This window comes from Herpailurus yagouaroundi, unplaced genomic scaffold, assembly GCF_014898765.1.
Source record: "Herpailurus yagouaroundi ecotype Mexico unplaced genomic scaffold, PumYag 29, whole genome shotgun sequence".
Taxonomy (NCBI): domain Eukaryota; kingdom Metazoa; phylum Chordata; class Mammalia; order Carnivora; family Felidae; genus Herpailurus; species Herpailurus yagouaroundi.
In genome coordinates this window covers 41,701,563-41,716,083 of record NW_024412377.1, presented here as the reverse complement: position 1 = coordinate 41,716,083, position 14,521 = coordinate 41,701,563, and the positions used below count along the sequence as shown (strand labels likewise).

The 14,521-nt window shown below is 48.5% G+C and overlaps 1 protein-coding gene and 1 non-coding gene across 4 annotated transcripts in view; one reads left to right on the top strand and one right to left on the bottom strand.

The window, feature by feature from the left end:
- Positions 1-1,749: 1,749 nt before the first annotated feature.
- SH3TC2 (SH3 domain and tetratricopeptide repeats 2) overlaps positions 1,750-14,521 on the top strand; it is a 57,354-nt gene continuing 44,582 nt past the window's right edge. Inside the window, exon 1 of one of the 3 annotated variants that reach the window (XM_040497177.1) lies at positions 1,750-2,978. Coding sequence is in view for 2 of the 3 variants with exons in the window: in XM_040497144.1 (XP_040353078.1) it covers positions 9,570-9,621 (52 nt within the window). In the remaining variant the exon portion in view is untranslated. Of the gene's footprint in view, positions 2,979-9,429; positions 9,622-14,521 lie in introns of those variants that run through there. The other 2 variants (XM_040497144.1, XM_040497155.1) reach the window with 2 other exon arrangements.
- Positions 6,500-6,603, bottom strand: LOC121016937 (U6 spliceosomal RNA). The gene has a single exon (XR_005784541.1). It is a non-coding gene; the product is annotated as a U6 spliceosomal RNA (small nuclear RNA).

The following is a 14,521-nucleotide window of genomic DNA, read 5'->3' as shown; positions in this document are numbered from 1 at the left end:
CTCGTTCCTCTCAGGGAATGGAATCGAGATCTGGGGAAGCGGAGGATCCCTTTGTTTAGAAATTTGTTTTGAACTTTGTTTCGATTCCAGGAAGCGAGACTAAAAACTCTCACCTAGAAACAGGAAAATGTTAGAAATCCACGTGGCTCAGCCAATGGGACTCACTTGCTCTGCCTCTAGAGAGAGGACAGAGGAACCCTTTCGGGGCAGGCTTTACCCATGGCTGTGGCCTCACCTTTCACAGGCTGCTGCCAGGGCTGTCCTCACAAAGTCTCTTCCACAAGAGTTACAATTTCTTTTTAACGTTTATGTATTTTTGAAGGAGAGAGAGAGACACACACACACAGAACATGAGCGGGGGAGGGGCCGAGAGAGGGGGAGACACAGAATCCGAAGCCGGCTCCAGGCCCTGGGCTGTCAGCACAGAGCCCAATGTGGGGCTCGAACTCACGGACTGTGAGATCATGACCTGAGCCAAAGTTGGATGCTTAACCGACTGAACCACCCAGGTGCCCCGAGAGTTCCAATCTTTTTAACCCAAAGCTACAGTCACAAGTCAAGTGCAACAGGCCAGGTCAAGAGATGTCATTCTCACAACGTGGGCTAAGTCCCGGGCAGAGAGAGAAGCAGTGAGCAAATGAGTATATGTGATAATGTATATAATATGATCCTATATAGGATCATATGTGTGTATATAATCTTCCTTACAGAAATGGGATCGCATATACACATGTCTAGGATGTAGAGCCAAAGTTCATGGGATACTGCAAAGGGCCTGTGGTTGCCTTCAGGGAGGGCGCTGGGCTTTGGTTAGGAGCAAAGTGGTTTGAAGGTGGTGTCGACTTTTCTAGATGTATAGGACTGTCACCGTGATGACACCGTTTCAAACTGAATAGGTGGCCTTCCTGTGGATCAGTACTTTCCTCACCACCCTCTACGTGGGCTCTGTTTCACCCTCCACCACTATAAACGCCATCTCTGAAATTCTCCGCTGCAGCCTCCGCCTTTTCACTTTCCCGCTCCCTGAAATCGCCCCAAGCTGCTGGATTTTCTCCGTATGACCTCGGGACTTGGGGATTTCTTATCTCCTTTCATCCCCCTCGGCCTCCTCCTCCAGCCTGACTCCAAGGTGGCCCATTTCAGTGACCATCTCACCAGCCCCCTGACACCCCTGCTTTGCCGGCTCTGAACTCTTGTGTGCTGTCCCTGCTCTGTCCCGAGGCTCCTGGAAGAGAGACATAAACTGTCATGACTGGGCCCCTGCAGACTTTTAACAGCCGCCCCGCCTGCCCCTCACTGGGCCCGGCAGCCCTCTCATTCCTTGGCAATCAGCGTCTCACTGTGCTACCCCCGTGGGCCCCTTTATTCTCCTCCTCCCCGGTTATACTGTGGCCTTCACTCACGGGCTACTCCAAATGCACAGCTCATTCCTCCGCACCCTCATCCCACCTCAGAGAAACGCCGCCGCGCACACTCTCAAGGCCATCCCAGTTCTCCTTCTGGACTCTTTTTTTTTTTTTTCTTTAAACTCTTAAATGTTTTATTTATTTTTGAGAGAGAGAGACAGAGTGCAGGTGGGAGAGGGGCAGAGAAGAGGGAGACGCAGAATTGGAAGCAGGCTCCAGGCTCCGAGCTGTCAGCACAAAGCCTGGCTCGAACCCATGAACCCTGAGATCAGGACCCGAGCCGAAGTCGGTTGCTTCACTGACTGAGCCACCCAGGCGCCCCCCCCCCCCTTATGGACTCTTCCACATCAGTGTTCTTCTTCCTTCCGCGTCTTTAGTCTACTCCTCTCTAGTCCTATTGGTGTGACGCAGAGCTCTATTCTGGGCTTAGTTTGATTCAATCGCTGCTTTCCCCCCAGTGACTGAGGAAACAGAAGGCATGCGTGGTGCATGTTGTGGAGTCTGCCTCGATCCCCACCTATCACGACTGGCCCACTCCGTCCCCCAGTGGCTGGCGGCTTTCGTGGTTGACAGCTCTCAGCTGAGTCCCTCTCTGGAGCTTGCCTAGAACGGAAGAGTGCCTTCTCCAGTTCATACCCTCCCTCCCCACGCCCCGGGTCAGCCTGCCCTCAATGACTGGCCATTACGAGGATGTAGCCGGTCCAGTGACTAGTCATTATCAGGTACCCTTGTCCCAGGAAGACTCTGCAGGGCCTGCCTACTCCCGAGCTCCCTGTAGGAACCCGCCGAGGACTCTGTTGCGTGTGCTTCGCAGGCCACTCCATCCTCTGCCTGGTCCTTTTTTTCCACACCCCCACCCACAGGGATCCTGTGAGCAGAACGCCATACGCTTCCTGCCTGCGAATCTTCTTCTCAGAGTCTGCCTCTTGGGCACTGACCTGCTGCAGCAGGCTTTTCAGATTGGGGGAGGAAAAATCGATGTGCAGATTGGTTTCATCTGCTTAGAACATAGAGCCCAGCCTGAGAAAATTAAGCTCCTGGGTTCAGTCCAAGCTACGTTTGGATTACGTAGCTTAAAACAAACTCAGTTGTGCAAATACAAGTTGCGAGAGATTCGGTCAGGCAGCTGTTTGGAAAACAACTAAGAGTTTCCGTGATTTTTTAGTTCATCCGTTCATTCATTCATTCACTCATTCACTTAAGAGTGCCTACCCCATGCCAGGCACCGTGTTGCACGGTGGGAAGGGGGCAGCAGGAACGTGAACACTCCGATTTAGGACTACAGTCTCCAAAGTAAATAAACAGGGGGCAGAAATAGGAAGAAAAGGAATAGGTGGGCAGACGCCTGGGGAGTCAGAGGTGAGGAACTGAGGGGTCCGTGGGGTCGTGCTCCCATCCCGTGCTAAGTGAAGTCTCCAGACTTGGAAGGACCAGCCGCGGGGGAGTTCTGACGGCCTTGACTCTCCAAGTGCGGTCCAAAGAGCAGCACACAGGCACCACAGGCAAGCCCCACTGGAACTTCTCACCCCTTCGTGGACCCAGGATCAGGACCTGCATCTTGCCAGTTCCCAGGTGTTTTCGTTTCCTCTGGCTGCTGTAACAAATGACGAACTTAGGGGCTTCAAATAACACAGCTTTCTAGTCTCAGAGTTCTGGAGGTCGGAAGTCTGAAGCCGGTCTCCCCGGGCTAAAATCAGAGCCGTGTTCCTCTTGGAAGTTCTAGGGGAGAATCCGTCCCATGTCTTTTGGCTTCCCACATTCCCCGTCTCATGGCCCCATCTTCCATCTACAACCAGCATGGTAGCAGTATCTTTAAATTGCTTTCTCTGATTCTGACCTCTGGCTTCTGGGTTTCTCGTCACATCTTCTTCTGAGTCTGACCTTCCTACTTCCCTTGTGATTACATCTGGTCAACCCAAACAACGTCCCTTTCTCAAATTCCTTAACTTAAACCTATCCACCAAGTCCCTCTAGCCACGTAAGGTAACAGAGTCACAGGTTCTGGGGACTAAGACATCTTTGGGGGGCGTTATTCTTCCCAGATGCCAGATCGTTAATGTCCATATTCCAGTTTGAGAAGCCCTGGTCCATTGTATGTAAATGGTTTCCTTTCCTGCTTTCCCTGGATGTTCACGTATTGTTGAAACCTTTTAAGTGAAGTGCACCTATGATAAATTTGTTTTGCTTGTTTGCTCAACCTCTGGGCATATGTGGTTCTGTGGAGGTTAAGATAATTCTGATCTTTATTACTGCACAGATGTTGCTTGAGGGAGGGGTTGGGGGTTGGGATGCTGTGCATACGTGTCTGGTTTATATCCTCCCGGCTGTCTTAAGTGGTGAAGCCTCCAGTATGTGCTGCTGCTGGCTGGAATGTTTGAGAAAAGCCATCTCTATCAATTGCTAGCTGCAAGACTTTGGAGAAGTCACCTGACTTCACTCACACAACCCTTTCGTTGCTTATAAAATGGCGCGTCCAACTCCTGTGTTATTAAGATTGAGGATTTAATCAATAGGGAACCCCTGAACAACTGTAAGTCTTTTTTTTTTTTTTTTGGGTATTTATAGATGCTGAAGCTTGCAGATGAAAGGGACCCTCTCGCAGTCTTTTCATTGGAAGAGCTAGACTTCCTGCATGTGCTGCCCCCTTGTGGTTAAGGCTTTTAATTCACTTTGGTGTATATCAGAGATGAAGAGGAGACCTGAGGGGACATTTAGATCCCTGAAATCTACACCTGGGCCTGTCCCTTATCCCTGCAAAAGAAACCCCTGGAGAATTATTTGCTGACATCTGAATGCACATCAGAATTACCTGGAATGGGTCTAGTCAGAGATTCTGATTCACTAGGGCTGGGTAAGATCTAGGCATCGGAATTTTGATAAATCTCTCTAAATGGATAGAATATGAACTACCCTTATGACTCCTTTTGGCTGATGTAAGCTTGGGTTCTATTAACAGAAGTACAATACATGAAACAAAGGAGGGGACAGGGCCTCAGAGCTGTGTACAGAATATGGAGCTGTCCTAGACAGCTGGCTGGAGATCTGGGGACTCCACTTCCAAAGGAACTTGAACAAAGTCATCACGGGAACAAGACCCGAATGGGTGGGGACCCAAAGCAACATTACATAAGGAACGCATGGAAAGCACCAAAGGGAAAATGGCTGACTTTTCCAAGGTCACCCAATGAAATTTATCAATGAAAACACCTAGATGGGTACCTGGTTGGCTCAGTCCATTAAGGGTCTGGCTCTTGATTTCAGCTCAGGTCATGATCTCACCATTTGTGGGATCAAGCCCCACATCGGGCTCTACACTGACAGCATGGAGCCTGCTTGGCACTCTCTCTCTCTCTCTCTCTCTCTCTCTCTCTGCCTCTCCTCTGCTCATGCATGCACACACCCTCTCTAGAACAAAACCCCAAACCCAAAACAAAACACCTAGAAAAGGAAAGAGACACACATTTCCTTTCTTTTATTTTAATTTTTTTCTTGACACAGAGAGAGCACATGCACACATGTGCGTGTGCTCAAGCATAAGCGGGGGAGGGGCAGAGAGAGAAGGAGAGAGAATCTCAAGCAGGCTCCACACTCAGCTTGGAGCCTGACTGGGGCTTGATCTCACGACTGTGAAATCATGCCCTGAGTCAAAATCAAGAGTCGGGTGCTTAACCGACCCAGTCACCCAGGTGCCCCTCCTTTTGCTTGCAACAGATTCGCTAGATCACAAAGGCCAAATATCATAATGACGAAAACGGTTGACCATGGGATTTCATTCTTCTTTCTTAAGTAAACTGCTTGCAAAATTCGTGTCTATCAAAAATGTCGGCAAGTCAAGAAGTAAGGAGAGAAATACAGCTAGGGTGACTAGGCTGGATGCCTTTGTCTGAAGTAATGAAAGGAATCTTCCCGATGATCTGAAGACAGCAAGACCTAGTTTCACTTGGATGCATTTCCTTGTAGACTTTCTGATTGGAACTCTGAGATTTTGTCTCTATCACGGCTGATAGGCACATTCTACTCACCAACGATGCCCCTTCCTCCTCAGAGTCTAGACGCACGGAAAACATGCCAAACACTAGCGTAACCGTGATCACGCACACACACGTGCACGTGCAAGATTTGCACAAGTAAACAACCAACACCTATAAACCCCATTTTAAGTCCTCACAACCGTTTTATGAGGGAAAACTTTTTTGTGATCTCTACGTAACTATTACTATCGTTGTTATTTAGAAAGGAGGGACTGTGCCAAACAATATACAACTTGAAAATGGCAGAGCCAGGATTCGAACTTTGGTCTTCTGACCACAAAGCGAATGCCCAAACTGACCTCTGAGAGGTATGAACACACCGGAGTGGAGGCTGTCCTAACAAGCTGCCCACACTGGGTGGCTTAACACAACAGAGATGTTATTGTCTCATAGTTCTGAGGGCTGGAAGTCCCAAATCAAGGGGTCTGCGTGGCTATGCCCCCTCTGAAGCCTGCAGGGAGAATCGTCCCTTGCCTCTTTCTGGCCTCTGGTGGTTTGTTGGCAAATCCCGGGCGGTCCTGGGCTTGTGGATGCGTAACTCTACTCCGCTCATTGTTGCAGATGCTTCTGCTTGTGATGTCTTCACAGGGTGTTCTTTTTATAAGGACACCAGTCATATTGGCTTAGGGGCCGACCCTACTCCAGAATGAACTCGACTTAAATCATTATATCTACAACAATCCTAATTTGAAATCAAACCACATTCTGAGGCACTGGGGGGTTAAGTCTGCAGTATATCATTTTTTGGAGGGGGCAGAATACCACCCGTGACACAGTCTTTTGGTTTTTCTCTTGAATTATATAGTTCCCAAGTGCATATCTTATTATCCCAACTAGATCGTAAGTTTCCCGAGGGAAACAAATTCAGTTTTACCTCAGAAGGGTCCAACTGGCTGCTCGTGGGTTGGATTTGGCTGGCAGCCATGTTGGTCTGCTCCAAAGTACTGGCCTATGCACGGTGCTTTGGAAGATTTTCTGACTTGGTTTGGGAACACTAATTTTTTTTAATACTTACAGTGTTATATCAGTTTCCAGTGAACAACATAATGATTCAACAATCCCACGCAATCCTCAAAGCACGCGAATTTGTGTGTCAGCCTTGCATAGGGGCCATGCCAATCTCTGTATCCTTCCAATTTTAGTACATGGGCTGCTGAAGCAAGCCTAGTTTGTGACCATTAAAAAGTTTGGGAACTTCACCTGACAATCTCAATGTCTGGTTTCCATGACAAATCAGAATGTCTGGCCATACGCCAGAGGAACATGGCACCTCACTCTTTGTTGCCTGGAGCCTAGCAGGGGCTTCTTAGATGGGGCAGTGACTTTTCTCGCACCACAGATATATTTATACCTTATTGATTCTGCTTCTCCGGAGAACCTTGGTTAATATACTCTTCACTCTGAAATACGTGTCTAATTCCTAAGCTTCTCTTACCCTGTCACTCTGGTTCAAGCCATCATTATCTCTCTCCTGGATGTTATAATTGCTGCATACCTGGAATCCCAGCTCTAGCCTGTTTTTCAAGGAGAAGCCAGGGTGACCCTTTAAAAGCAGAAGTCCATCATGAGACTCCTCTGTTTAGTATCCTCCATTGTCTCCCATGTCACTCGCAGGAGAAGCTTAAGTCCTTTGATGGCCTTCAAGGTCCTGTGCAATCTGGCCTCCAGCTGCTTTCTCTAACCTCATCTCTACACCCTGCCCTGCCTCATGGACTCCGACCACACATGCTTTTCCTTTCACTTGCCACCTATGTTCCAGCCTCAGGGCCTTTGCACCTGCTGCTTTCTCTGTCTGGAAAGCCCTTTGTTCAGGTTCATTCATTTGAGTTACCCAGACACAGAAGACCACTAGTTTCTTGCATCTCAAGAGAAGCAATGACTTTTTCCAGAATGGACTTGCCAAAATGTGTGTCTCAGCTACCTGCCACAGGGTGTCATCTGGGACAGATGGGCTTCCTTTGGTTAGTCTTGGTCATTTACAATTTCTGATCACTGTTGTTGCACTTGTGTAAGAATGGCATGTAGGCAAGTCGAGGAGAAATGATAAGTCTGAGCATTTGTCGTCATGTGCAAGTTAAACCATGGTTTCTTTTCACTGTCTGATTCTCATGTACCTCCCAAAGTTTGAGTGACGACTTTCTTTTTTTCTTAATTTTTTTTTTTAAATCTTTATTTCTGAGAGAGAGAGAGAGAGACAGAGTGCGAGTAGGGGAGGAACAGAGAGAGGGAGACACAGAATCCAAAGCAGGCTTCAGGCTCCGAGCTGTCAGCACAAAACCCGATGCGGGGCTCAAACTCAGAAACCGTGAGATCACGACCTGAGCTGAAGTCAGACGCTTAACTGACTGAGCCACCCAGGTACCCCTTGAGTGACAACTTTCTAAAGAAACTCTTGTTCTTTTATCTTAGGCCCAAGAGAACACTGCTAAAACGCTAAAACACTGCTTTGATGAAGGAGAAGGCATGGGACATTATGGGAAGTGGATACTTTACACAGATGTGCACAGAGACAACATGCCCCACGGTAGCACTGTGATCCGAGAGACCCTGTCCCTCCGGCCTCCCTGCCCCCGCCTCAGCCCTCTTCTCTTGGGCCTTCTATCGTGGCCAGAAAGCTCTGAGGGTTCCCTATCAGATCATCTAATCATTTTTCATTGTAGTTGTGGAAGGAGCTCGTGTATTGGAGAAATGAAGCTCCTTAGCTGTGGAAGCGATTAGACCTGGCTCCAGTCCTGAATCTGACATTCATAGATGGTGGGGCTTTGGACAAGTTATCTACCCCTCTTTATGAGTTTCCTCACTTACGGAAGAGAGCTGGTAGTGCCTACGTTATGGGGCTGCTACGGGATTTAAATGAGGTAATATATGGTGAGTGGCTGGTCCGTGGCAAAGTCAGTTGACTATGAGTCAAGACGAGTCAGCATTGAAACCGAAGCCTGACCCTGCCACCTGGGGCTGAGCTGGTGTGTCCAGTAGAAACTCGTGACCACACCAGTGAGACTGACCCCCGGGCTAGCCTGCACACTGTCACCCCCGTGCCCCTCCCAGGATATAAACACAGCCAGGCCACCTCCCTCCTTAAAATGCTCGTGAGGCTGACCTCCCGCTCGGCCTACTCGGAGCCCGCACACCAGTGGTTGGGATGCTGCCTCCTCTCGGCCGCACCTCCTCCCTCTTATGGTCACTCACCACTGAACTTTGTGTGAGGCATTAAGAAAATAGTAAGTAATTAGCGAGCCTTGGGCTTGGATGTTAGGTCAGTCGTGCCTCTGCCGATCTTGTTGACATTGAACCATAGTTTTTCGGCCTCCTTGGGAAGATGTCATGGAAGGTTTTCTGTATTGTATCTGATTCTGTATCGGCTGCAAACTCTGCTTTGTCCCCAAAGGAAAAGAGGCTGGTCTGGTGGGAGCAGGTTTTTGTGCATACCTGTAACCTTACCATACCTGGTCCTCTGTCCTCTCGTCTGTAAGGTGCTGGGCTCCATCAGGCGATTTCCCAGATTCCTCCTGACTTTAGGAGCTGGGACTGGGGTTCTGCACGCACCCCCCTGCCCCCCGATGAGGGGTTGGCTCCCTGATGCTGCTGGGGCCGAGGTGAGACGCTGCGCCCACAGCTCCGGTGTCGCCCAGATCGCTCAGGGAGGTGTTTGCAGAGAGAGGCCGGGTGGGGATCACTTGCTCATTGGCAGGCAAGTCCGTGAGGGCCAAGGCAGTCAGGGGGAAAACAAGCACAGCAGCCTTGATTCCTGGGATGCTCCCTGCCCTCCTCCCCCACCCCGGCCGCCCCCACAGGAACCAAACTGTGTATCTCAATCCTAGAATGTGAGGAATGTGCCAGAGCCTGCTAGGCATGGAGCAATCTGCAGAGAGGCAGGGAGGAGCTCTGCTCCCTGGTCAGAGGCCTGACAGAGCAAGGACTATGGGTCCTGAGGGCTGGGCTGCCCCTCCCACCCTCCCTGGGCCTCCTGCTGCAGCTGGATATCAAAGGCTGCTTTGTGCACTGAACTGGGGTTTGGTCCTTCGTGTGCCAGGGAGGAGGCGGGAGGAGGGACACCGTTGGGAGGCTGTCCCCTCCCAGCTCTTCTGGCTGGTGTTCCCAGGGGCCTTGGCCTGGGGAGGATGATGCACACATGGGTGGCTGCTTCTGTATTCCTGGGGAGCCGAGTCTGTCCTGGGGCCCAGGTGAGTCTCCTGGGGGGCCCGGGCCCGTGGCTTGGCTGAGGTGGTTGGTCCAGTGAAGGCTCAGGGATCTGCTGGGTTGGGGAAGCTGCTTTTCCCAAGACGGGGAGATGGCCGTGCTTTCTGGCTCCCTCTCCTCCGTCCCTCATTCGGTATTTGCCGTTCGGGTTTTGTGAGAAGGGAGTTGAGCCTGGGAAGCTTCTACTTTTCCTGAAGGGAGAGGCTTTGAGCTCGCTCTGTGGGGAGCCAGAGCTGCTCTTGGCTGCCGCTTGCAGGGTGTGACTAACCCCTTCCGTCCTTTCTTCCCAGGATTCCCTAGGTCAGGAAGAAACCTCAGGCAGCGAGTCTCTGGGGCCCATGCGTGGTCACAAATTTGGCCTCCGTCCCACAACCCTATTTTCATCAGGGTCGCTGTTACCTGAGAAAAACAGGCAATTTCCTGCCTCCTACCTATTACAGAGTGATATATTTTTTTAAAGTTTGTTTATTTACTTTGAGAGAGAGAGAGAGAACTGGGGGGAGGGGCAGAGAGAGAGAGAGAGAGAGAGAGAGAGAGATTGAGAATTCCAAGCAGGCTCTGCACTGTCATGGCAGAGCCCAACGTGGGGCTCAAATTCACAAACTCGAGCTCATGATCTGAAGAGAAATCAAGAGTCAAACACTTAACCGACTGAGCCACCCAGGTGCCCCTGATTTCTTTCTTTCTTTTTCTTTCTCTCTCTCTCTTTCTTTCTTTTCTTTCTTTCTTTCTCTCTTTCCCATTCTCTTTCTTTCTTTCTTTCTTTCTTTCTTTCTTTCTTTCCCTCTTTCTTTCTCCCCCCCCCCCCCCCCCTTTCTTGGTACATCTTGAGACCATGGAGAGTTGTTGCTCTGTGAAATTGTCAAGTCATCTGAGACTTGACATTAGGTGACCAACCATCCCAGTTTGCCTGGGCCCAAGGGCTTTCTCAGGATGCAGTCAGTGCTAAAAGCAGGACAGTCCCAGGCAACCAGCGTGGTTAAGTCACCCCAACGCAAGCTTCTTGCTTCTTTTCAGAGCAAGGCCAAGGTGGGGCCCTGCCATCTGGGGTATGGCATTTATCAGGATGTGTGGCACCTTTGAGGGAAGCTGGCAGAGTCAGGGAGGACTTACTTGGGAAATAAGAGAGCACCATGCCAAGGAATCATTCCTAACCCTTGTTAGGATTCCATGTCTTCCAGAAGTACCACGTGATTCCTTGGAAGGGGAGCCCAGGAGGACCCCGAGCCAAGGCAAACAAATTCCCAAATGATGCCCGTAGCACAAAAGATATGATCTTTAGCTGTGAAAACATTTTGTTTCTCCAGACTTCTAAGGTTTATAAACTGTTCGGATCCTTCCCCTAAGTTCTGCTGCCATTGTACCCCATGGGAACAGACAGTGAACGGAGTGTGGGGGCACAGGAAGGATCACTGGTCCGCAAGCCAGTGATCCAGAGCTGACTCAGCCTACCTTTAACTGGGGGCAGGCATCATCATGGTTAATCGCCTGGTCTTTGAGGCCAAAGCGTCCGGGTTTGATCTTGGTTCTTTGACTTGCCTTAGCAATTTACTCAATCTCTCTGTTTCAGTTTCCTTGTCTATAGGTTTATGATATAATTATGCATTCCCCAGAGAGCTGTGGTAGGGATTAAGCCTACATGTGAAACACTTAAACCGACCTGGCACACGGTTAATTAAGCACAAGAAATTAAGCACATATTAATTACATTTCTATGACCCTAACGTACCAAGCTCTCTCTCTAGGTCTTTGTTTGCTCATCTATAAGATGAGGCGTTGTAGGCTCGGCCTGCAAAGGAGCCCTAGGGAGCTCTGCTCCTGCTCTCCGACCCTCAGGTTCAGGTGGAGCAGCTCTGCCTCTGTCTGACACCCTGTCCTCAGCCCAAGATTTCAGGTACAAGAGTTCTGTGGCCCCAAACCAACCGACACTGAAGAAAGCATCCTCAGAGTTCTTAGGACCTTATTGACCAGTTATTCTATTGTTTCACCGGAATTGTGGCATCAGTAAGTGGTTGGGATCCTGAATCCACTAGTTCGCCAAGAGTCAACCTGCTATGTACTTTATTGAGGCTTTTCGTGCTATTTTCCAAACTGTTTTCTGTGCTTGTCGGGGACTTTCCCTAGGGAGGATGATATGGCTGTTGTAGGTCTGAGGACTGTTGATATAAACATCACCTTTTTGGCCCCCCATTTATCCCGGAGACATGGAACAAAGTATGCAACACATCCTGGAGCGACTCTGTAGTTCTGTGACTTTGGGCAAGTCTCTTGCACTCTTCAAACCTTGGTTTCCCATCTGTAACCTGGATCTAACGGTACTATCTGTCATACGGAATTTTTGGTGAGGATTAAATCAGGTAACTCATCTCATGGGTTAAGTACAGGGGCTGGGTTCTGATAACCCCTCAGTAATTGTGGGCTGTTTTCTTGTTCGCTAGAAAAGACTATTCCCACAACCCTTGTCCCTAACTCCTGGCTCCACAGTGGCCCTGTTTCTGGCTGCTTCTGCCATTACAGCTGTTTAAGGGGGAGCAAAGAGCAAAGGCCAACAGTCCTCAGGGTGAGGGAGGCAGGAAAGGAGAAGGCTCTTGGTAGCACCGAGCTCTGGACCGATGCCTCACCGGCTTGCTGGGGTGTCACACAGTGAGGAGTGTTGGCTCTGGCGACCCCAGGTGATATGTATTCTCACACATGGGCTCTGCCTGTAGCGTCTGTTCCCTGTGACGTTTCTCATTGCCTCACAAAGATCTCCCGATTGCACATGCTGGTTCCGGTCAATTGCCGTCTTGTCTGACTTCCTGGACCCTTGGGTATTCTTGCCACAGTTTAATAAATTATAGTTGCTCCCTTAGGAGCCCGGAGCAAGTCGTGTCAAAGTTCATCAATCTAAAAGCTTCTAGCACTGCCCCCTTATCTTCAACACATTCTTGAAGAAATTTGGCAGCCTTACACTCTGAAACGGAGGATGTGAGAGAGAACATTTGCCTACGTTGATCATTGGTGGTTTTAACTTTCAACATTTTTGGTAGACGTGAATCATGAGTATAATAATAGGAAATTGAGGGAGAATGCTGCCAATAGTAAATGATGCTTCGTATTTGAACTTTAAAAAGCTTGTGAGGCATTTCGAACTTACTCATAATAGAGAATATCAGAACAATAAACCAACCGTCTAGCTTTAGCATGTTTTGAACATTATACCATATTAGCTTCAGAATATCTTTATTTTATTCTCTTACTTAAAAAAAAAAAACGTTGCAGACACAAGTAGGGTCCCCTGGTAGTTCTCTCCTAGTCTCATTTCCCTCCTCCTCTCTCTCCCTAAAGTTAATTACTTTCATTAATTCAGCGGTTTCGTGCTTTCAGTACATGTCCATGTACCCGTAATCATTGCAAAGAATTTCTTCTGCAGATTTTGATACTTAAACAAGATGATAGCATCGTGCAACTTCTTTTTTCCCCTCTTCGTCAACATTAGGATTGGAGATATGCCCGTGGAGATAGATTTAGCTGTAGTTCTAATTTGATACTTGCCCCAACCAGGACAGAGTAGGCTTACATCATAAAAACTTCTGGTGCTGTGACTGTCAGGTCAAAGAAGGAAAAAGTACGTAGGTGGGGGGAAGAAAGCACGCAGGGCCACACTTGCTTCTTAAAGTCGGGGTGGTGGGTAAGAGCAAGGAGGGGAGAAGTAAGCACAGATGCTTTTGTCCAGCAAGTTTCTGGAAGGGAGATGCTTCCAGATTAGAGACTTCAGAGCCCTGAATTCCCAGTTAGGGTTAAAGTAATGGTGGCAGCGAGGTCCGCCGCCAGTGATCTGGATGGCCTCTGACTCTGCTGCTAACTCGCTACGTGACCTTGGTAAAATCACTGCTCCTCTTTGGGCCTTAGGTTCTCCATGGTAAAATGAGGAGTAGAACTACATCATCTCTCAGATCCCTCTATCTATTCGCTTTTCTATAATGATTGTCTCTTCCTTACTTTTATCCTTCGTATTCAATTCGTCAAGATGCTTTCTCTTTCCTTACTTGATTCACTGTATTCCTTCACTTCTCATTTGCCCAGATCACAGTCCACAGTCTCACGCTTTATGTTCCCTATTGCCATTCAAGCTGGCCTCCCCGCCTTTTGCCTTTTCTTCTCCCTGTCCTTCTTGTGCTACCCCCCAAGGTAGAATTTCCAATTTTGTTTTGCCATCCCCAGGCTCAAGGTTCCCTTCATGGCTCCCTATTGCTCGCTGTTTTTATTCTGCATTTCTCTCCCTCTCCTAGCCCTACCAGATCTATCAATTTTAGCCCCATGATCACTGACTTCTCTGGTATGTAACGACTGGTTTCTGCTCTCTCATGCGTATGCAAAGCTCATTCCCCCTTATCCTACTGATCTCTTTGCTGATAGCCTTGCTATCACTAAACCTAACAAGAGAAAGAAAAAGAAACTGCAGACTTGGAAATAATACATGAAAACCATGTATCTGATACTTGTATCCAGAACATAAAAAAAAAAAACACAACCTTTATAACTCAGTGATAAGAAGGTAAATAACCTAATTAAATGGAGCAAAAAGTTTATAAAGATACTTTCGTTCAGAAAATATATGGATGGTTGGGAATGCACACTGGTGCAGCCACTCTGGAAAACAGTATGGAGGTTCCTCAAAAAACTAAAAAGGGAACTACCCTATGACCCAACAATTGCACTACTAGGCATTTATCCAAGGGATACAGGTGTGCTGTTTCAAAGGGACACATGCACCCCCATGTTTATAGCAGCACTATCAACAATAGCCAAAGTATGGAAAGAGCCCAAATGTCCATCAATGGATGAATGGATAAAGAAGATATGGTGTATATATATATATATATATATATATATATATATATA